The sequence below is a fragment of the Arachis hypogaea genome, chromosome 16 (assembly GCF_003086295.3).
Source record: "Arachis hypogaea cultivar Tifrunner chromosome 16, arahy.Tifrunner.gnm2.J5K5, whole genome shotgun sequence".
NCBI classification, from domain to species: Eukaryota; Viridiplantae; Streptophyta; class Magnoliopsida; order Fabales; family Fabaceae; genus Arachis; species Arachis hypogaea.
Genome location: NC_092051.1, coordinates 33,699,869 through 33,723,187, shown reverse-complemented (window position 1 = coordinate 33,723,187; position 23,319 = coordinate 33,699,869). Strand labels below are relative to the sequence as shown.

Genomic DNA, 23,319 nt, shown 5'->3' with positions numbered 1-23,319 from the left:
ACTTTATGAGTCTTGGCCGTGACCCTAAGCACTTTGTTTTCCAGTATTACCACCGGATACATAAATGCCACAGACACATAATTGGGTGAACCCTTTTAGATTGTGACTCAGCTTTGCTAAAGTCCCCAATTAGAGGTGTCCAGGGTTCTTAAGCACACTCTTCTTTTTGCTTTAGACCTTGACTTTAACCGCTCAGTCTCAAGTTTTCACTTGACACCTTCACGCCACAAGCACATGGCTAGGGACAGCCTGGTTTAGCCGCTTAGGCCAGGATTTTATCCCTTAGGCCCTCCTATCCACTGATGCTCAAAGCCTTGGGATCCTTTTTATTTACCCTTGCCTTTTGGTTTTAAGAGCTTTTGGCTTTTTCTGCTTGCTTTTCTTTTTCTTTCTATTATTTTTTTTCTGCAAGCTTTGTTCTTTGCTGCTTTTTCTTGCTTCAAGAATCATTTTTATGATTTTTCAGATTATCAATAACATGTCTCATGTTCATCATTCTTTCAAGAGCCAACATATTTAATAGTCTTAAACAACAAATTCAAAAGATATATGCACTGTTCAAGCATTCATTCAGAAGACAGAAAGTATTGCCACCACATGTTACTAATTAGAATTTTTCTTATTAAAACTCGAATTTTATTGCCTCTTATTCAAAAGATCTGCTATTTTATTCGTGTTTGTTGATGATGAGAAAAATAGACTATAACTTAATTGGAGATAAAATCAAAATAGACACTAATTACTACTATATGACTCCTAAGGTAAACTCCTATAACGACAACTATCACAGAGTTAAAGCAGAAATTGGAATTTAACAACCTTTGTTCTGGGAAGTGGATGTTCCTCGAATCTGTGGGGTGCTTGGTCCTTCAAGAGATAACTTCTGGCGCTTTAATTCCCTCAAGTCACGCCCTTGCTCTTCCTGTTCTTTAATCAAATAGCAAAGAATTTGACTTTGTTCCTTTTGTTCCTTTATTATTTGTTCCATAGCTTCTTGTATCTTGGTAACTGATGTTTCAAGATACTCCCAATATTCAGATTGAGGGATTTCTGGGAGAAATTCCTGTGTTTTCTTCCTGATGGGGTCATCCTGTGCTTGTTGTTTTTCCATTGATGCTTTGGTGATTGGTTTCTCAATTGAGATATACTCAGTTACTCCCATCCTTACTCCAGCGTCCTTGCAGAGCAGAGAAATCAAGCTTGGGTAAGCCAACCTGGCCTCTTTAGAATTTTTGTTAGCGATTTTGTAGAATTCCGTTGAAATCAGTTGATGAACTTCCACTTCTTTTCCCATCATGATGCAATGGATCATCACTGCTCTTTTAACAGTGACTTCAGAACGGTTGCTAGTGGACAGCAGGGAATGCCCAATGAAGTCCAGCCAGCTTCTGGCCACTAGTTTGAGATCTTCTCTTTTGAGTTGATTAGGAACACCCTTCGTGCTGGTGGTCCACCTGGCTCCAAGGATGCATATGTCTTCTAGAATCTTATCCAGGCTCTTGTTTATTCTCATCATTCTCCTATTGAAGGAGTCTGGATCATCTTTCAGCTGAGGTAGCTTTAAGATCTCTCTGATCTTGTCAGGGTGGATATGAATAATCTTTCCTCTGACCACGGTTCGATAGTCATAGATATCAGATCCAGATAGTCTTTGCCTGTCTGTATGCCACATATTAGCATAGAACTCCTAGACCATATTCCTTCCCACTTTCATTTCAGGATTGGCCAGGATCTCTCCGTTCCTGATTCGGATTTGCTCCTGGATCTCCGGATATTCGTCTTCTTTCAGATCGAATCTATCTTCCGGGATCACTGATCTTAGACCCATTATTTTATGATAATGGTCTGAATGTTCTTTAGATAAGAACTTCCCTTAATTCCAAAGTGGTTTTGGAACGCTCTCTTTCTTGCCTCTTGAAGTGGGTTGTTTTCCCTTAGGAGCCATGCTCTTAGTGATCACGGATAAACACACCAAACTTAGAGGTTTGCTTGTCCTCAAGCAAAAGAAAAGAAAGGAGAGGGATAGAAGGAGAGCTAGGTGCAATTGTTGATGGAGGAGGGTGGAGGCCGAACCCATATATAAAGGGAGGGGGGGTGGGTCAAAAATTTTGAAAACATATGATAAAAAGATTGATTTGGAAAAGATAAGATAGAAGATATGATGAGAGAGGATATAGTTTAAAATTGAAAAGATATAAAAAAAATTTTGAAAAAGATAAATCTAGATTTTGAAAAAGATAATGTGGAGATTTGAAAAAGATATTAGTTGAAAAAAATAGATTTGTTTTGAAAATTTGAAAAAGAGTTGGATTGAATTTGAAAAAGAGGGCTTGTGCTTATGGATTAAGATACATTTGATATTTTTAAGGTAGGGTTTTTAGAAATTAGGGATTTTAGAAATCAGGGTTCTTAACATGTTTATGCAAGAATTCATGAATTGAAGCATGAAAATTAAGATTAAAATGAAAAATATGAAGAAAAAATGGATTTACCTCCTCCCCACCATCCTGGCGTTTGAACGCCCAAACGCTGCATGTTTTGGGCGTTCAACGCCCAAATGCTGCCTCTCCTGGGTGTTCAACGCCCAGCTGCTGCTTCTTTCTGGCGTTGAACGCCAGGAAGTCCTTTGTTATTGGGCGTTTTTCTGAACGCCCAGAATGCTGTAAATCTGGCGTTAAACGCCCAGAAAGAGCTTCTTTCTGGCGTTTAACGCCCAGATGGCTATCCTTACTGGCGTTCAACGCCCAGTAGATGCTTCTGTTGGGCGTTGAACGCCCAAAACAGACTTTTACTGGCGTTTTCTTGCCAGTGAGCTCTTTTTCTCTGTTTTGTGTGCAGAATCCTTCTGTAACCCTGTGAACTTATACAATTGACTCTTTACCTTAGGATAAGTGAACTTTATATAAACAAATAAAAATACAAATAGGGCAAAATGCTTAGAGGATTGATGCCCCATGGTCGGGTTGCCTCCCAGCAAGCGCTTCTTTATTGTCTTTAGCTGGACCTTACTGAGCTTTTAGTCTAGCTTCAGCCTTGAGCACTCCTGCTCAACATTGCCTTCAAGATAGTTCTTGATTCTTTGTCCATTGACAATGAACTTCTTATCAGAATCACTATCTTGAAGCTCCACATAACCATATGGTGATACACTTGTAATCACATATGGTCCCCTCCACCGGGACTTCAGTTTCCCGGGGAATAGCCTGAGCCTAGTGTTGAACAACAGAACCTTTTGTCCTGGTTCAAAGATTCTAGATGACAGCTTTCTGTCATGCCACTTTTTTTATTTTTCTTTATAAAGCTTGGCATTTTCGAAAGCATTGAATCTGAATTCCTCTAGCTCATTTAGCTGGAGCAATCTTTTTTCTCCAGCTAATCTGGCATCAAAGTTTAGGAATCTAGTTGCCCAGTAGGCTTTATGTTCCAGTTTCACGGGCAGGTGACATGCCTTACCATAGACCAGTTGGTATGGAGAGGTCCCTATAGGAGTCTTGAATGCTATTTTGTATGCCCACAGAGCATCATCCAAGCTTTTTGCCCAATCCTTGGGTATTTACAGTCCGTTCTAGGATTCTTTTTAGTTCTCTGTTAGAGACTTCAGCTTGTCCATTAGTCTGTGGATGATATGGATTTGCCACCTTGTGGCGAATCCCATACCGGACCATGGCAGAATAAAGCTGTTTGTTGCAGAAGTGAGTGCCCCCATCACTGATTAGTACTCTAGGGACCCCAAACCTGCTGAAGATACATTTCTGGAGGAACTTCAGCACTGTTTTAGTATCATTGGTGGGTGTGGCAATGGCCTCAACCCATTTTGATACATAATCAACTGCTACCAGAATATAAGTGTTTGAGAATGATGGTGGGAAAGGTCCCATGAAGTCAATTCCCCATACGTCAAACAACTCAATCTCCAGGATTCCTTGTTGAGGCATGGCGTAACCATGAGGCAGGTTACCAGCTCTTTGGCAACTGTCACAGTTACGTACAAACTCTCGGGAATCTTTATAGAGTGTGGGCCAATAGAAGCCACATTGGAGGACCTTGGTGGCTGTTCGCTCTCCTCCGAAATGGCCTCCATATTGAGATCCATGGCAATGCCATAGGATCCTCTGTGCTTCTTCTCTAGGAACACACCTACGGATTATTCCGTCTGCACATCTCTTAAAGAGATAGGGTTCATCCCACAAGTAGTATTTTGCATCAGTGATTAATTTTTTCTTTTGTTACCTGTTGTACTCTTTGGGTATGAACCTTGCAGCTTTATAGTTTGCAATATCGGCAAACCATGGTGTTTCCTGAATGGCAAATAAATGTTCATCTGGAAAAGACTCAGAGATCTCAAGAAAGGGGAGGGACGTCCCTTCTACTGGCTCTATCCGGGACAGATGATCAGCCACTTGGTTCTCTGTCCCTTTTCTGTCTCTTATTTTTATATCAAACTCTTGCAGAAGCAACACCCATCTGATGAGCCTGGGTTTTGAATCCTGCTTTGTGAGTAGATATTTAAGAGCAGCATGGTCAGTATACATAATCACTTTTGATCCTACTAAGTATGATCTGAACTTGTCAATGGCATAAACCACTGCAAGTAATTCTTTTTCTGTGGTTGTGTAATTTTTCTGGGCATCATTTAAAACGCGACTAGCATAATAAATGACGTGCAGAAGCTTGTCATGCCTCTGTCCCAATACTGCACCAATGGCGTGATCACTGGCATCACACATTAGCTCAAATGGTAATGTCCAGTCTGGTGCAGAAATAACTGGTGCTGTGACCAGCTTAGCTTTCAGCATTTCAAATGCCTGCAGACACTCTGTGTCAAACACAAATGGCGTGTCAGCAACTAGCAGATTGCTTAGAGGTTTTGCGATTTTTGAAAAATTCTTTATAAACCTCCTATAGAATCCTGCATGCCCCAGAAAGCTTCTGATTGGCTTAACATTGGCAGGTGGTGGTAATTTTTCAATTACCTCTATTTTTGCTTGATCCACCTCTATCCCCTTGTTTGAGATTTTATGCCCAAGGACAATCCCTTCAGTCACCATAAAGTGACATTTTTCCCAGTTTAAAACTAGGTTGGTCTCTTGGCATCTCTTCAGAACAAGTTTCAGGTTATCAAGACAGGAGCTGAATGAGTCTCCATATACTGAGAAGTCATCCATGAAGACTTCCAGGAATTTTTCCACCATATCAGAGAAAATAGAGAGCATGCATCTCTGGAAGGTTGCAGGTGCATTACACAGCCCAAATGGCATCCTTCTATAAGCAAACACTCCAGATGGACATGTGAATGCTGTTTTCTCTTGATCCTGGGGATCTACTATAATCTGGTTATAGCCTGAGTACCCATCCAGAAAGCAGTAATAATCATGACCTGCCAGTCTTTCTAGCATCTGGTCTATGAATGGTAAAGGAAAATGATCCTTTCTGGTGGCTGTATTGAGCCTTCTGTAGTCAATACACATGCGCCACCCTGTAACTGTTTTTGTAGGAACCAGTTCATTTTTTCATTATAAATCACTGTCATGCCTCCTTTTTTTTAGACGACTTGGACAGGGCTCACCCAGGGGCTATCAGAAATAGGATAAATAATCCCAGCCTCTAGTAATTTGGTGACCTCTTTCTGCACCACTTCCTTCATGGCTGGATTTAGCCGCCTCTGTGGTTGAACCACTGGTTTAGCATTATCCTCCAATAAGATTTTGTGCATGCATCTAGCTGGGCTTATGCCCTTAAGGTCACCTATGGACCACCCAAGAGCTGTCTTGTGTGTCCTTAGCACTTGAATAAGTGCTTCCTCTTCCTGTGGATTTAAAGCAGAGCTTATAATCACTGGAAAAGTGTCATCTTCTCCCAAAAATACATATTTCAGGGATGGTGGTAATGGTTTGAGCTCAGGTTTAGGAGGTTTTTCCTCTTCCAAAGGAAATTTCAGAGGCTCTTTTATCTCCTCTGAATCCTCCAAATCAGGCTGAACATCTTTAAAGATGTCTTCCAACTCTAATTCGAGACTCTCAGCCATGTTGATCTCTTCTACCAAAGAGTCAATAAGATCAACTTTCATGCAGTCTTTTGATGTGTCTGGATGCTGCATGGCTTTGACAGCATTCAACTTAAACTCATCATCATTGACTCTCAGGGTTATTTCCCCTTGTTGGACATCAATGAGGGTTCGTCCAGTTGCTAGGAAGGGTCTTCCTAGAATGAGAGTAGCACTCTTGTGCTCCTCCATTTCCAGCACTACAAAGTTAGTGGGAAAGGTGAATGGCCCAACTCTGACAATCATGTCTTCAATCACGCCTGATGGGTATTTAATGGAGCCATCAGCAAGTTGGAGACATATCCGGGTTGGTTTAACTTCTTCAGTTAAGCCAAGCTTTCTGATAGTGGATGCATGTATTAGGTTGATGCTTGCCCCAAGATCGCACAAAGCTGTCTTGGTGCAATTACCTTCTAATATGCATGGTATCAGAAAACTCCCAGGGTCTTTAAGCTTTTCAGGAAAGCTTTTTAGAATGACTGCACTGCATTCTTCAGTGAGGAGAACTCTTTCTGTTTCTCTCCAATCCTTTTTATGACTCAAGATCTCTTTCATGAACTTGGCATAAGAAGGTATTTGCTCAAGTGCCTCTGCAAATGGAATCTTTATTTCAAGAGTCCTGAGATAATCTGCAAAGCGAGCAAATTGCTTATCCTGCTCCTCTTTCCGGAGTTTTTGAGGATAAGGTATCTTGGCTTTATATTCCTCAACCTCAGTTGCTGTAGGTTTGTTGCCTACAAAAGTGGTTGAAGAAGCCTTTTTAGAGGGATTGTCATCAGCACTTGTGTGTGTCTGATCCCTCACTGGCAATTGAGTGCCAGAGTTAGAAGCTGGAGTGACGCGAGACGCCAACTCCTTGTCTGTTCCTGGCGTCTGAACGCCAGAACTGTGCCCATTTTGGGCGTTCAGCACTAGATCTTGCCCATTTTGGGCGTTCAGCGCCAGATCCTTGCTTGTTTCTGGCGTTGAACGCCAGTCCTTGCTTGTTATTGGCGTTGAACGCCAGTCTTGGGCATGGTCTGGACGTTCAGCGCCAGCCTTCCACCAGATTGCTGGCGTTTTAATGCCAGAATTACTTTTCCCTGGGCTCTTACTGTCCTCAGGTGAATTTTGGGTGGTTTGCTCATTCCTTAGCTCTTTGCTGCCTTGAGGTGGGGTATTTAATGTTTTCCCACTTCTTAATTGAACTGCTTGGCATTCTTCTGTTATTTGTCTTGGCAGCTGCTGCTTTGTTTGCTTCAATTGTTCTTCCATATTTATATTAGCCATCCTTGTCTCTTGTAGTTTATCCCTGAATTCGGCTAACTGCTTTGTTAGAAAGTCCAATTGCTGATTGAATTCAGCAGCTTGTTTTACAAGACTGAGTTTAGCAGTTACTGTTTTAACCTCTTCTTTCATGGAAGGGTCACTACTTAGGTACAGATGCTGATTCCTGGCAACTGTATCAATGAGCTCTTGAGCCTCTTCAATTGTCTTTTTCATGTGGATAGATCCACCAGTTGAGTAATCTAGAGACATCTGAGCTCCTTCTGCAAGCCCATAATAGAAGATGTCTAACTGAACCCACTCTGAAAACATTTCAGAGGGGCATTTTCGTAGCATCTCTCTGTATCTCTCCCAAGCATCATAAAGAGATTCATTATCTCCTTGTTTAAAGCCTTGGATGTCCAGCCTTAGCTGTGTCATCCGTTTTGGGGGAAAGTATTGATTCAAGAATTTTTCTGTCAGCTGTTTCCATGTCCTTATGCTGGCCTTAGGTTGGTTATTTAACCACCTCTTAGCTTGATCTTTTACAGCAAATAGAAACAGTAATAGTCTGTAGACATCCTGATCTATTTCCTTATCATGTACTGTGTCAGCAATTTGTAAAAATTGTGCCAGAAACTCTGTAGGTTCTTCCTGTGGAAGATCGGAATACTGGCAATTTTGCTGCACCATGATAATGAGCTGAGGATTCAACTCGAAGCTACTGACTCCAATGGAGGGTATGTAGATGCTACTCCCATATGAAGCAGTAGATGGGTTAGCATATGACCCCAGAGTCCTCCTGGACTGTTCAATTCCACTTAGATCCATGATGGAGAAAGGGAGATGATGTAAAATAAAATAAATAAAAATGGTTGAAAATTTTCGAAAAAATGAGGAGAGAGAAAGTGGTCAGGATGTTTTGAAAAGGATATGATGATTTTTGAAAAAGGTTTTAAATTTTGAAATAAAAATCTGAATTTTAAAGGCAAATTTCAAAAATTTGCTTTAAAATAGAGAGAAAAGATATTTTTGAATTTAAAGAGGAGAGAGAAAAATAATAAGATAGCACAAGATTTAAAATTTTTAGATCTAATGCTCCTTGTTTTTGAAAATTTTGGAGGAAAAACACCAAGGAACACCAAACTTAAAAATTTTAAGATCAAGACACAAGGAAAACTCAAGAACACTTTGAAAACTCACAAGAACACAAGAACATGAAGAAAGAACACCAAACTTAAAATTTTTAGAAAACCAAACCAAAATTTTCGAAAACCAAAGGGAAATCAACAAGAAAACACCAAACTTAAAGTTTGGTACAAAATTTAATAGAGAAATTATTATTTATGAAAAAGAAGATTTTGAAAAGAATATAAAAGATTCTAACCCAATTACCAAGAACACAGACTAACGCTCTAGCCAAATGAGTTATGAATGTAACACTTGTTTTGAAGAAGTATTTTTTTTTTTAACCAAGAACAATAATAAGAGACTCTAAACCAAAAAGAAAAATTTTCCTAATCTAAGAAACAAAATAAATCGTCAGTTGTTCAAACACGAACAATCCCCGGCAACGGCGCCAAAAACTTGGTGCACGAAAATTACTTCACAATGTAATTTCGCACAACTAACCAGCAAGTGCACTGGGTCGTCCGAGTAATACCTTACGTGAGTAAGGGTCGATCCCACGGAGATTGTTGGTTTGAAGCAATCTATGGTTATCTTATACCTCTTAGTCAGGAAGACAATAAAATAATTCACTTATCAAATATGATTGCAAGGAGAAAAGAGGCAGAACACAAATTATACTTGTATGCAATAATGGAGAATATGTTGGAGTTTTGGAGATGCTTTGTCTTCTGAAATTCTGCTTTCCTCTGTTTTCTGATTCACGCATGCACGTCCTCCTATGGCAAGCTGTGTGTAGGTGGATCATCGTTGTCAATGGCTACCATCCATCCTTCCAGTGAAAAGGGTCCAAATGCGCTGTCACCGCACGGCTAATCATCTGCAGGTTCTCAATCGTACCGGAATAGGAATTACTATCCTTTTGCGGCTGTCACTACGCCCAGCACTCATGAGTTTGAAGTTCGTCACAGCCATTCAATCCCAAGATCCTACTCGGAATACCACAGACAAGGTTTAGACTTTCCGGATTCTCATGAATGCTGCCATCAATCTAGCTTATACCACCGAGATTCTAATTAAGGAATCTAAGAGATATTCATTCAATCGGATGTAGAACGGAGGTGATTGTCAGACACACGTTCATGGAGTGAGGAAGGTGATGAGTGTCACTGATCATCACCCTCTCCATAGTTAGGCGCGAATGGATATCTTAGATAGGAACACGCATGTTTGAATGGAAAACAGAATTACTTGCATTAATTCATCAGGACACAGCAGAGCTCCTCACCCCCCAACAATGGAGTTTAGAGACTCATGCCGTCAAAGGGTACAAAATTTTGATCTAAAATGTTATGAGATACAAAATAAATCTCTAAAAGTTGTTTAAATACTAAACTGGTAACCTAGGTTTACAGAAAATGAGTAGACTATGACAGATAGTGCAGAAATCCACTTCTGGGGCCCACTTGGTGTGTGCTGGGGCTGAGACTAAAGCTTCTCACGTGCCTGGGCTGTTTTGGGCGTTCAACGCCAGGTTGTAACCTGTTTCTGGCGTTGAACTCCACTTTGTAACTTGTTTCTGGCGCTGGACGCCAGACAGCAGCATGGAACTGGCGTTTAACGCCAGTTTACGTCGTCTATCCTTGAGCAAAGTATGGACTATTACATATTGCTGGAAAGCCCTGGATGTCTACTTTCCAACGCAATTGGAAGCGCGCCATTTGGACTCCTGTAGCTCCAGAAATTTCATTTTGAGTACAGAGAGGTCAGAATCCAACAGCATCAGCAGTCCTTTTTCAGCCTGAATCAGATTTTTCCTCAGCTCCCTCAATTTCAGCCAGAAAATACCTGAAATTACAGAAAAATACACAAACTCATAGTAAAGTCCAGAAATATGAATTTTGCCTAGAAACTAATGAGAATAAACTAAAAACTAACTGAAATATACTAAAATCTATATGAAATTAACCCCAAAAAGTGTATAAAATATCCGCTCATCAGGCGTCAACCTTAATAAGTCAAGTGGTCCCCAATTCGTCTACAGGCACACGTGAATCAATTAAATTAATTTTGATTTAAACTTTATTTCTTTTATAATTAGGAAAAGATATTATTTAGTTTTAGGAAATATATTTCTACATTAATTAGGGTTAGATATAAAAGGGAAAAGAATCAGCCCTTCGGGCTCATCTCTAATCTCTTCTCTTCTACCTTATTCCGCAATTTACAGTTTTTTGGAATCCTAGTTTTTCTCTCTGAACCATGAGCAACTAAACCTCCACTGTTAAGGATAAGAGCTCTGTCTATTGTTTGGATTGATACTATTATTTTTTTATTTTAATTCATGTACTGATTTATAATTCAAGAATTGTTTTCGTTCTTTATTTTATGAATCTGGGTGGAACGGAAGTATGACCTTGATTCTAATTGAGTTCTTGTACAACTTGAAAAAGCTCTTTACTTGAACAACAGTTTGAAAACAATTTCTCCTAAACTTCTAATTATCTAGACTTAACGGGATAGTGACATATAATCCTCTTATATTTGGGTAATTAGGGTTTCTGTGGCATATAAACTAGAATTAAACTTCACCCTCTAATTAGAATTAAGTGACTAAGAAATTGGCGATTGATGAAGGTTAGAGGAGACTAAATAAGTCTAAGGAATTAGGGTTTAGTCACATATAGTTTGCCATAAATTGAATCTTGCATGATTAAAATAGTTAGTAAGAAAAGTCAATCCGGAAGATAGATAACTCTGAAGCATTAACTGTTTCTCCATATATATTTCACAACTTGTTTACTATTTGCTTTCTGATTTTTTTATTTATTGTTAATGCAATTGAGACCCAAACACTACTTTCTGTTTGTCTGACTAAGCAAATAACTTGACCATTGTTGCTTGATCCATCAATTCTCGTGGGATCGACCCTCATTCACTTGAGGTACTACTTGGTACAACTCGGCACACTTGACAGTTAGTTTATGAACTTTAAATTCCGCACCAACAGACGATGCCAAATATTCATATTTATTGTTGAGGTTATGAGCTGTGGAGCTTTGGGAATCCTAATTTGAATTGTGTTAGAACCAAACCAGGAGAGCAACTTACAATGACACTCATGCAATTCAGGCCTGAAACAAAGCAGAACTCAGCTCTATTTGCATGTCCAATAGCCCTACGTCGTTCTAGAGATGGTGGCTTGCTGCCATGGAAGAGCTGAAAAGGACCAAATTAGAAGAAGAAATCAAGATCGACAACAACTCTCTTTGGGAAGCTATGGCAAGATCAGAACCAACTAATTTTTTTGGCAGTAGTCCTCGAACCCATATAGCACAGCAATGGTGGCCATAGAACTCTCTAATGAGTTTTAACCATTTCTTAGATATACTTTCTCTCTCTGTAAAGTTATTTTATTATATATATATTCTTTTATGAAATGTGAGTATCCTGTTGTAACTTTCTTTGGTTATTCAAAATGGACCCACACTCCTTGTGTATTCATTTCTCCATTAGAAATGAATAAATAACTAACTTTGATAATAAAATAAAAAAAATAAAAAAAATTTAATATTTTAAATAAATGTTGTTCGTATAACCTGCAATAATATGTCAATTCTTAAGTTAGTAGTGGTTTTAAGTGATAGAGTAAAAAGTATGTTATCTTTTAAATTTCTTTTTTCTTTTTTTTTTTTGTTTTCTGATGTGACCGTTTGTAGACATTTATTGCCTTTAACATGGTGTTTTAATACCACTTTTAAATTTACATATGGTTGCATGAATGGTGTTGGACGCTGATATGGGAGAGGAGTGTGCTAAACATTTTTGTGGTGTCAGTGGAGGAACTAATCGGACCATGCGAGTTGGGATAGAGGAGCTACTCGGACCCTGCGATATGCAACTGCCACACGGACCGTTCGATTTGCGTTTAACCAAACGCACGGTCCGATTTCCTCTCACCTGGACACGCGTCGCGCAGGGTTGGCTCGGAGAAGCGGTGCCCTGAAACCAAACCAAGACCAACTTACCTACTCTCACCATCCGAATTAACTCATTCTCACATTTCACTCTCAACCTCACTCCCAGCTTCTTCTTCTTCCTTTCACCATAGTTCTGAAAGCTACTTGCTTGAAGAAAGAAGAACATGCCAAAAAAAAATAAATTTAAACATGTTGATCGACCTAAGCTTCATATTATTCATTATCTTAGTCATTCTGATTATGTAAGTGTTATTTTTAAATTTTATAAATTTTTTATATTTATAATTATTATTGTTAGAAATATAATTATTATGATTATTATTAGAAATGCAAGTTAGAAATATAAATAGAATGATTATTAGGATATCTCCGTATTTGTTAGATATTTTTAAAAATTTGTCTGAAATTTTTTTTTTATTTTTTATTATAAATGTTGTTATTAGGAAATTTGTTATTATTATTATGCTTGCTGGTTTGTTATTATTACGAAAATGTGAACAGAACCCAACGGTAGTTAATTTTTTAGAGAAAATGTAACATTTTTTGTAATTTTTTATTAAATTTTATTATTATTATTATGATTGGAAAAAACCGTGTAAATTTTTTTAAATTTTTTAAAAATTTTTAAATTTTTTTTACTATAACTGTTATGGATGAAGTTAAACGTTATTGTTATTGTGAGAAATTGTTAGTACTTACTGAATGATTAGTGTAATTATTTTTATTAAAGTACGTTAGGTTTTATCATGAGGATATTTAAATTTTGTTAGTTGTAATCATCATTATTAGCAAGTTAATTGTTCTTACTGTTGTTAGAAAATGAAGGATATCGGTTAGTAATATTTTTTTATAGTTGAGGAAATAATGTTTCAAATGATAGTAAATCAGTAATTACTATCAGATATTATGGTAGATGTTGTAAATTCAGAATTTTGATTAGGAATTTTTGCATTGATAATTATTTTCATTAGTTGTTAGTTATGAATAAAATTAAGGCTTAATAATTAATTTTAGAAGTAAGACTAATTAGAATTAAAAGGATTTAGTAAAATGATTCATGATAGTCATATAGTAATTGTTAATGAGCTGACTATGAATTTGTTATCTTTTTTGTAGAAATTAAGAATGTTGACTTTTAATCACCCAGTTCCTCCGGATCGGTACAACGATAGGGCGGAGGACCTTTTACGACTTACAGGTTTTTATCATGCATCGCAGATTGAGGTAGTGCAGTGTCAGAAAGCATTGGTGAATGCTCTGATCGAACGTTGGCACCCGGAAACACATACGTTTCACCTTCCCATTGGTGAATGTGCCGTGAATCTTGAAGATGTGGCTCTAATTCTTGGTCTTCCCACTGATGGTCTTCCAGTCACAGGGATGACAATGAGTAGTTTTGAAGCGTTGGAGGTGGAGTGTTTGATTCAATTTGGAGTTGCACCGTGTAAGTCGGATTGTAGAGGTAGTTGCATAAAACTTACCTGGCTGCGGGATCTAAAAGAAAATTTAGAGTTGACTGATGATATCAATATACAGAGGTATGTGAGGTGCCATATTATGTTGCTGATCGGGACGATCTTGTTTGAGGATAAGTCTGGGGCAGGTGTGCACTGAAAATTTCTACCCTTGCTACGTGATTTTGTTAGTATTGGACAATATAGTTGGGGAGCGGCATGCCTAGCACACCTCTACAGGGCGTTATGTAGGGTATCTCGTTTTAACTGCAAGGAAATAGATGGTCCACTAACGCTTCTACTCGGTTGGGCTTGGATCAGGCTGCCATATCTATCGTCGCTACCTAGGGAACCCCGAAGTTTTCCGCTAGCAAATAGGTAATAATTTGTTACAATGTGCCCGTATCTTGATATTTAAGATTCAGTTAATGCTAGTTGAGCTAATTGAATATATCATATTAGGTGGCAGAACTGGGAGTATGGTGACCGACGATATAGATATCTGAAGTTAGCTCACTTTAGGAAGGCATTTGATGAACTTTAGGAAGGGCAGGTGTGTTTTACTTAAAGAAGTATTAGTTTCCGGCTTAGGGTCTGAGACATAATTATAAAGCATTGTTATTGTTATTGGCATTGTGGATTGTCATCATGAGGTTCCTTTATTTTTTCCAGTTTGTTTGGGTTGCTTATGCTGTGGATCGCGTGGATCCGAACATCATTCCTTCTGAAATTTACATGCAGTCGGTTGTCTGGAGCGCTACAGTTCTATTGGTATCATTTGAATGTATCGAGTGGCATGCTACCAATAGGTTTAGGCGACAGTTTGGTTTTGTTCAAGGACTACCTAATCAAGAGCGGAATCTAAACAAGGCGCATGGAGAAGTCCTGACTGGTCCCAAGAATCTTAACTGGGCCACGGCACCGAGTCATTCAATTTGGGTGATGCATTGGTCAAACAGGTATAACTACATTCTATCTGAGCTTCCCATGCCTTCACAGCATCCATTAGATAGTTACATGCATTGGTACCGATCAAAATTTGGGGAACACTTGAACTTGTCAAATCTTGTGGGTCAGGATATGGATGAGGGTGATCAGGATATGGATGAGGATAATCAAGATACCGATGAGGGTAGTCAGGATATGGATGATGACAATGAAGGACAAGAGCCACATTCGCCGCATATATTACCTCCAAACCCGATTCCAAAAGAACAACCTCAGTCCTCAAGCTAGTATGTACCTCAGACACAGTTCCCGCCATCATTTCTAATAAGTCAACAATATTGGGGTACCTCACAGTTTGAAACAGGAGAAGGAGGTTCCTTTAGCCAGTTGCTTAGGTTCATGTCTGCAGATGCTGGACTATCACAATATGGCCATCAGCCTGAGTTCATGGCAGGTAGGTATTCATTGGATGCGAGGTACCCGGGCCATACCTCATCGGTTGCTTCTGGGGGGTTTATATCGGTTGACTCTAGTAGGAGTGACGGTGGACGCGGAGCTTTTTTTAGTCAGAATCCTAACCGTGTTTCCATGGGACTCATTGAGGAAAATGCTAACACACTCGAGAAAGAGACCGATGCGTATCTAGTAGATGACCCGGATGACGAGGACGATCATGAGGATGATGAAATAGAGGAGTTCGATAAGGATGAAGAATCTCGTAATGATGGTATTATGTTGTGTATTTTACTTTACATGTTCGATTAGTTATTTATTTTTTGTTCATAATTGGCATCTCTGTTTGATTTTTCCTGAATGATACATGGTATATGTGTTGCTTTGATTACCTGATGTACTACATTTAATTGTTATTTATAAATTGTATACAGGTCAGGCACGCACTCCGGATGACACCTCCAAAGGTTACAATCTGAGGATTGATCCACCACGTCGTAGTGCTAATCGCTACACTCCATCTGTCTTCAAAAAGGCGGCCAAGAAATGCAAGAACTTTGTGAAGGATGTAAAGTGGGCCATCAGAAAGTAGTTATGGTGTAAATTATTTATTTAAGTATTAATCACGTGGACTATGTTTATAGTACTTTGTATCTGTTGGACATTATGAATTACTAAGCTAGACTATGCTAAGATTTCTATTGTATGTTTAGAGTATTTATGCATTAATGACCCTATTCAGGTATTATTAATCTAGACTATGTATTAATGTTTCATAAAATCTGAGTATATTGCTACAGATATCATGTCAATATACCTCAGTTGGACAATTGAGAACATATTATAACAAGCTACAGGTATCCTATATGTAGTGTTGTAAAAACTGGACAAAACTGGCCGGTTCAATCAAAAAACTTGTGAACCGGACCGGCCGGTGCAATCACAAAACCTGTGAACCGGACCGGCCGGTTTAATCAAAAAACCTGTGAATAGGACCGGTCAGTTCAATCAGAAAACCTGTGAACCAGACTGGCCGGTTCAATCAGAAAACATGTGATCTGGACCGACCGGTTCAATCAAAAAACCTGTGAACCGGACCGGCCGGTTCAAGAAGTATGCAAATTATAATATATTTATGTGATACCTATCAGTTTTACTTTTTAATAAATGCATGTAGTATATATTAAAATAATAGATATAAACTACCTAATAAATTATTAAAACTCAAAAATAAAAACTATTTTAACATAAAAACAAATTAAAAACGTTATACAATGTTACATAATGGTCCAATTTCGAGTGATTTTATACAATGTTACGTATATTAGGTCAAGTTACCTCAAATGGACAACCCATGCCATACTAGTGCCGTGCTACACCTACCATACTGTGAACCTATTGAGCATCTCCGTCGGCATTTGTACCAACTGACTGACGGCATCTACTACAACTATGTCCCTCAGCTCCACATAGCCTACATCGCCTAGGACGACGTAACATTCGCGTGTCCATCTCATTCAAGAAGCACGTCATCCTGGGACAACCTTTCGAGACGCGTCTCAGGTATGGATTCGGTACGAAACGAGGACCGTTGTACGCAGGCCATGTCGTAGGGTTACCTAGTGGCCTAAACCTTGCTCGGTACACCCGCCGAACTTGGTCCATCTTATACACATCATGCACATACAGTTTCCAATCCAGTCGCTGGTTGGCGCAACATGCGAACATATGTCTGCAGGGGATCCGGTCTACCTGGAACTCACCACAGTCACATCGAAGGCCACGTAGATCGACTGCAAACTCCAGTCCGCTTGGCATCTCACGCACCTCAAAGACCTCATTCTGCCGGTCAAAGCAACTGACCTGAATGTTTCCTGATGCAAGTTGGTTTGCATGCAACTTCGAGGTCACGACATCGGAGAACACATGGCCAGCATTAATCCACACTTTTGCCTCCGCTCTTTTTCTGGTGAACAGCTCGTTTAGCCTGTAGAATGTTGCCTTTACAAAAGCAGTAATGGGAAGATTGCGTGCACCCTTCAACACTGAATTAATGCATTCCACTAGATTCGTCGTCATGTGACCCCATCGCTATCCACCATCAAATCCCAATGCGTACTGTTCGCGAGGAATTCAGTTTAACCAGTTTGTATACGCTTCCCCCCGTTCCCGTAATCGCTGGTAACACACTTCGTACTCCCGCACCGTCCTCGAATATCCTAGAGGATAGCAACAAAAAAAAGAATAATTATAGATGTCAAAACAGATCTTGAAGGTTATTTCTGTTAATAAGTTACTTAAATTTAGTAAATGGTTACCAATGTTGACGACCAATTTTTGGAGGTACGGTGCCTTGAATTTTCGCAGAAAATTCGACTCTATATGCCTGATGCAGAACATATGAAAAGCTCTAGGAGGTGACCAAGCTCCGTTACTGCGTTCCACAGCTGCATTGATGGATTCGTGTCGGTCGAATATTAGGCCCACACCATCCCGAGTGACAACATGTTGACGAAGGTTACTAAGGAAGAAGTGTCATGCATCAGAAGTCTCTCCCTCCACAATAGCAAACGCAATTTGGACGATATTGTTGTTGCCATCCTGTGAAACTGCCACTAGTAGACAACCCTTATACTTTCTGTACAAGTGAGTCCCATCCACCTGGACAATTGGCTTACAATGTCTGAATGCCCTAATACAGGGGTAATAACTCCAAAATACTCGATGCAGTACTCGAATATCACCCACCAAGTCATCGCCTTGATATGCAGGCATAGTCTCAAAATGGACAACAGCTGATGGCTCCTTATGACACATGGCCTCAAACCATATAGGCAACACTTCAAACGATGCTTCCCAACCTCCAAATATTTTTTCTACTACCCTTTGCTTAGCCAACCATGCTTTCCGATAACTGACGGTGTAGTTGAACTTCGATTGCACTTCTGCTATAACCGACTTTACCTTCAAGGAGGGGTCAGCCTCAACCAAAGGCTTTATCGCTTCTGCAATTGTGATAGAATCCAGCTTCGAATGATCCTGTGAAATGGTGGCTCTGGTACATGTGTGACTACCATTATACCTCCTTATAACCCAATAGTACTTCCTGCTGATCATGCTAACCCTGATAAGCCAATCACACCCAGACCCATACTGCGTACACTTCGCATAAAATGTCAAAGGGCAGTAGAAAGAATATTTGGAGGTTGGGAAGCATCGTTTGAAGCGTTGCCTATATAGTTTGAGGCCATGTGTCATAAGGAGCCATCAGCTATTGTCCATTTTGAGACTATGCCTGCATATCAAGGCAATGACTTGGTGGGTGATATTCGAGTACTGCATCGAGTATTTTGGAGTTATTACCCCTGTATTAGGGCATTCAGACATTGTAAGCCAATTGTCCAGGTGGATGGGACTCACTTGTACGGAAAGTATAAGGGTTGTCTACTAGTGGCAGTTTCACAGGATGGCAACAACAATATCGTCCCAATTGCGTTTGCTATTGTGGAGAGAGAGACTTCTGATGCATGGCACTTCTTCCTTAGTAATCTTCGTCAACATGTTGTCACTCGGGATGGTGTAGGCCTAATATCCGACCGACACGAATCCATCAATGCAGCTGTGGAACGCAGTAACGGAGCTTGGTCACCTCCTAGAGCTTTTCATATGTTCTGCATCAGGCATATAGAGTCGAATTTTCTGCGAAAATTCAAGGCACCGTACCTCTAAAAATTGGTCATCAACATTGGTAACCATTTACTAAATTTAAGTAACTTATTAACAGAAATAACCTTCAACATTTGTTTTGACATCTATAATTATTCTTTTTTTTGTTGCAATCCTCTAGGATATTCGAGGACGGTACGGGAGTATGAAGTGCGTTACCAGCGATTACGGGAACGGGGGGAAGCGTATACAAACTGGTTAAACCGAATTCCTCGCGAACAGTACGCATTGGCATTTGATGGTGGATACTGATGGGGTCACATGACGACGAATCTAGTGGAATGCATCAATTCAGTGTTGAAGGGTGCACGCAATCTTCCCATTACTGCTCTTGTGAAGGCAACATTCTACAGGCTAAACGAGCTGTTCACTAGAAAAAGAGCGGAGGCAGAAGCGCGGATTAATGCTGGCCATGTGTTCTCCGATGTCGTGACCTCGAAGTTGCATGCAAACCAACTTGCATCAGGAAACATTCAGGTCAGTTGTTTTGACCGGCAGAATGAGGTCTTCGAGGTGCGTGAGATGCCAAGCGGACTGGAGTTTGCAGTCGATCTATGTGGTCTTCGATCTGACTGTGGTGAGTTCCAGGTAGACCGGATCCCCTGCAGACATGTGTTCGCATGTTGCGCCAACCAGCGACTGGATTGAAAACTGTATGTGCATGATGTGTATAAGATGGACCAAGTTCGGCGGGTGTACCGAGCAAGGTTTAGGCCACTAGGTAACTCTACGACATGGCCTACGTACAATGGTCCTCGTTTCGTACCGAATCCGTACCTGAGACGCGTCTCGAAAGGTCTCCCGAGGATGACGCACTTCTTGAATGAGATGGACACGCGAATGTTACGTCGTCCTAGGCGATGTAGGCTATGTGGAGCTGAGGGACATAGTCGTAGTAGATGCCGTCAGTCAGCTGGTACAAATGCCAACGGAGATGCTCAATAGGTTCACAGTATGGTAGGTGTAGCACGGCACTAGTATGGCATGGGTTGTCCATTTGAGGTAACTTGACCTGATATACGTAACATTGTATAAAATCACTCGAAATCGGACTATTATGTAACATTGTATAACGTTTTTAATTTGTTTTTATGTTAAAATAGTTTTTATTTTTGAGTTTTAATAATTTATTAAGTAGTTTATATCTATTATTTTAATATATACTACATGCATTTATTAAAAAGTAAAACTGATAGGTATCACATAAATATATTATAATTTGCATACTTGTTGAACTGGCCGGTCCAGTTCACAGGTTTTCTGATTGAACCGGCCGGTCCGGATCACATATTTTCTGATTGAATCGGTCAGTTCGGTTCACAGGTTTTTTGATTGAACCGGCCGGTCCTATTCATAGGTTTTCTGATTGAACCGGCCGATCCGGTTCACAGGTTTTGTGATTGCACCGGCCGGTCCGGTTCACAGGTTTACTGATTGAACCGACCAGTCCTGTCCAGTTTTTACAACACTACATATAGGATACCTGTAGCTTGTTATAATATGATCTCAATTGTCCAACTGAGGTATATTGACATGATATCTGTAGCAATATACTCAGATTTTATGAAACATTAATACATAGTCCAGATCAATAATACCTGAATAGGGTCATTAATGCATAAATACTCTAAACATACAGTAGAAATCTTAGCATAGTCCAGCTCAGTAATTCATAATGTCCAACAGATACAAAGTACTATAAACATAGTCCACGTGATTAATACTTAAATAAATAATTTACACCACAACTACTTTCTGATGGCCCAGTTTACATCCTTCACAAAGTTCTTGCATTTCTTGGCCGCCTTTTTGAAGACAGATGGAGTGTAGCGATTAGCGCTACGACGTGGTGGATCAATCCTCAGATTGTAACCTTTGGAGGTGTCATCCGGAGTGCGTGCCTGACCTGTATACAATTTATAAATAACAATTAAATGTAGTACATCAGGTAATCAAAGCAACACATATACCACGTATCATTCAGGAAAAATCAAATAGAGATGCCAATTATGAACAAAAAATAAATAACTAATCGAACATGTAAAGTAAAATACACAACATAATACCATCATTACGAGATTCTTCATCCTCATCGAACTCCTCTATTTCATCATCATCATGATCATCCTCGTCATCCAGGTCATCTACTAGATACGCATCGGTCTCTTTCTCGAGTGTGTTAGCATTTTCCTCAATGAGTCCCATGGAAACACGGTTAGGATTCTGACTAAAAAAAGCTCTGCATCCACCGTCACTCCTACTAGAGTCAACCGATACAAATCCCCCAGAAGCAACCGATGAGGTATGGCCCGGGTACCTTGCATCCAATGAATACCTACCTGCCATGAACTCAGGCTGATGGCCATATTGTGATAGTCCAGCATCTGCAGACATGAACCCAAGAAACTGGCTAAAAGAACCTCATTCTCCTATTTCAAACTGTGAGGTACCCCAATATTGTTGACTTATTGGAAATGATGGGGGGAACTGTGTCTGAGGTACATACTGGCTTGAGGACTGAGGTTGTTCTTCTGGAATCGGGTTTGGAGGTAATATATGCGGCGAATGTGGCTCTTGTCCTTCATTGTCATCATCCATATCCTAACTACCCTCATCGGTATCCTGATTATCCTCATCCATATCCTGATCACCCTCATCCATATCCTGATCACCTTCATCATTCTCTTGACCCACAAGATTTGACAAGTTCAAGTGGTCCCCAAATTTTGATCGGTACCAATGCATGTAACTATCTAATGGATGCTGTGAAGGCATGGGAAGCTCAGATAGAACGTAGTTATACCTGTTTGACCAATGCATCACCCAAATTGAATGACTCGGTGCCGTGGCCCAGTTAAGATTCTTGGGACTAGTCAGGACTTCTCCATGCGCCTTTTCTAGATTCCGCTCCTGATTAGGTAGTCCTTGAACAAAACCAAACTGTCGCCTAAACCTATCGGTAGCATGCCACTCGATACATTCAAATGATACCAACGGAACTGTAGCGCTCCAGACAACCGACTGCATGTAAATTTCAGGAGGAATGATGTTCGGATCCACGTGATCCACAGCATAAGGAACCCAAACAAACTGGAAAAAATAAAGGAACCTCATGATGACAATCCACAATGCCAATAACAATAACAATGCTTTATAATTATGTCTCAGACCCTAAGCTGGAAACTAATACTTCTTTAATTAAAACACACCTGCCCTTCCTGAAGTTCATCGAATGCCTTCCTAAAGTGAGCTAACTTCAGATATCTATATCGTTGATCACCACGCTCCCAGTTCCGCCACCTAATATGATATATTCAATTAGCTCAACTAGCATTAACTGAATCTTAAATATCAAGATACGGGCACATTGTAACAAATTATTACCTGTTTGCTAGTGAAAAACTTCGGGGTTCCCTAGGTAGCGGCGATAGATATGGTAGCCTGATCCAAGCCCAACCGAGTAGAAGCGTTAGTGGACCATCTATTTCCTTGCAGTTAAAACGAGATGCCCTGCATAACGCCCTGTAGAGGTGTGCTAGGCATGCCGCTCCCCAACTATATTGTCCAATACTAACAAAATCACGTAGCAAGGGTAGAAATTTCCAGTGCACACCTGCCCCAGACTTATCCCCAAACAAGATCGTCCCGATCAGCAACATAATATGGCACCTCACATACCTCTGTATACTGATATCATCAGTCAACTCTAAATTTTCTTTTAGATCCCGCAGCCAGGTATGTTTTATGCAACTACCTCTACAATCCGACTTACGCGGTGCAACTCCAAATTGAATCAAACACTCCACCTCCAACGCTTCAAAACTACTCATTGTCATCCCTATGACTGGAAGACCATCAGTGGGAAGACCAAGAATTAGAGCCACATCTTCAAGAGTCACGGCACATTCACCAATGAGAAGGTGAAACGTATGTGTTTCCGGGTGCCAACGTTCGATCAGAGCATTCACCAATGCTTTCTGACACTGCACTACCCCAATCTGCGATGCATGATAAAAACCTGTAAGTCGTAAAAGGACCTCCGCCCTATCGTTGTACCGATTCGGAGGAACTGGGTGATTACAAGTCAACATTCTTAATTTCTACAAAAAAAGATAACAAATTCATAGTCAGCTCATTAACAATTACTATATGACTATCATGAATCATTTTACTAAATCTTTTTAACTCTAATTAGTCTTACTTCTAAAATTAATTATTAAGCCTTAATTTTATTCATAACTAACAACTAATGAAAATAATTATCAATGCAAAAATTCCTAATCAAAATTCTGAATTTACAACATCTACCATAATATCTGATAATAATTACTAATTTACTATC

The 23,319-nt window shown here is 39.8% G+C and overlaps 2 protein-coding genes across 2 annotated transcripts; both read right to left on the bottom strand.

The window, feature by feature from the left end:
* Window positions 1-16,646: 16,646 nt before the first annotated feature.
* LOC140180094 (uncharacterized) lies at window positions 16,647-18,007 on the bottom strand. Its single transcript, XM_072220491.1, has 3 exons — window positions 17,930-18,007; window positions 17,395-17,470; window positions 16,647-17,296 (listed from the first exon to the last, which is right to left on the bottom strand). The coding sequence occupies exons 1-3, from the start codon at window positions 18,005-18,007 to the stop codon at window positions 16,647-16,649; spliced, it is 804 nt and encodes a 267-aa protein (XP_072076592.1).
* Window positions 18,008-21,578: 3,571 nt separating this feature from the next.
* Window positions 21,579-23,068, bottom strand: LOC112756964 (serine/threonine-protein phosphatase 7 long form homolog). Its single transcript, XM_025805567.1, has 3 exons — window positions 22,362-23,068; window positions 22,187-22,277; window positions 21,579-22,067 (listed from the first exon to the last, which is right to left on the bottom strand). The coding sequence occupies exons 1-3, from the start codon at window positions 23,066-23,068 to the stop codon at window positions 21,579-21,581; spliced, it is 1,287 nt and encodes a 428-aa protein (XP_025661352.1).
* Window positions 23,069-23,319: the final 251 nt, after the last annotated feature.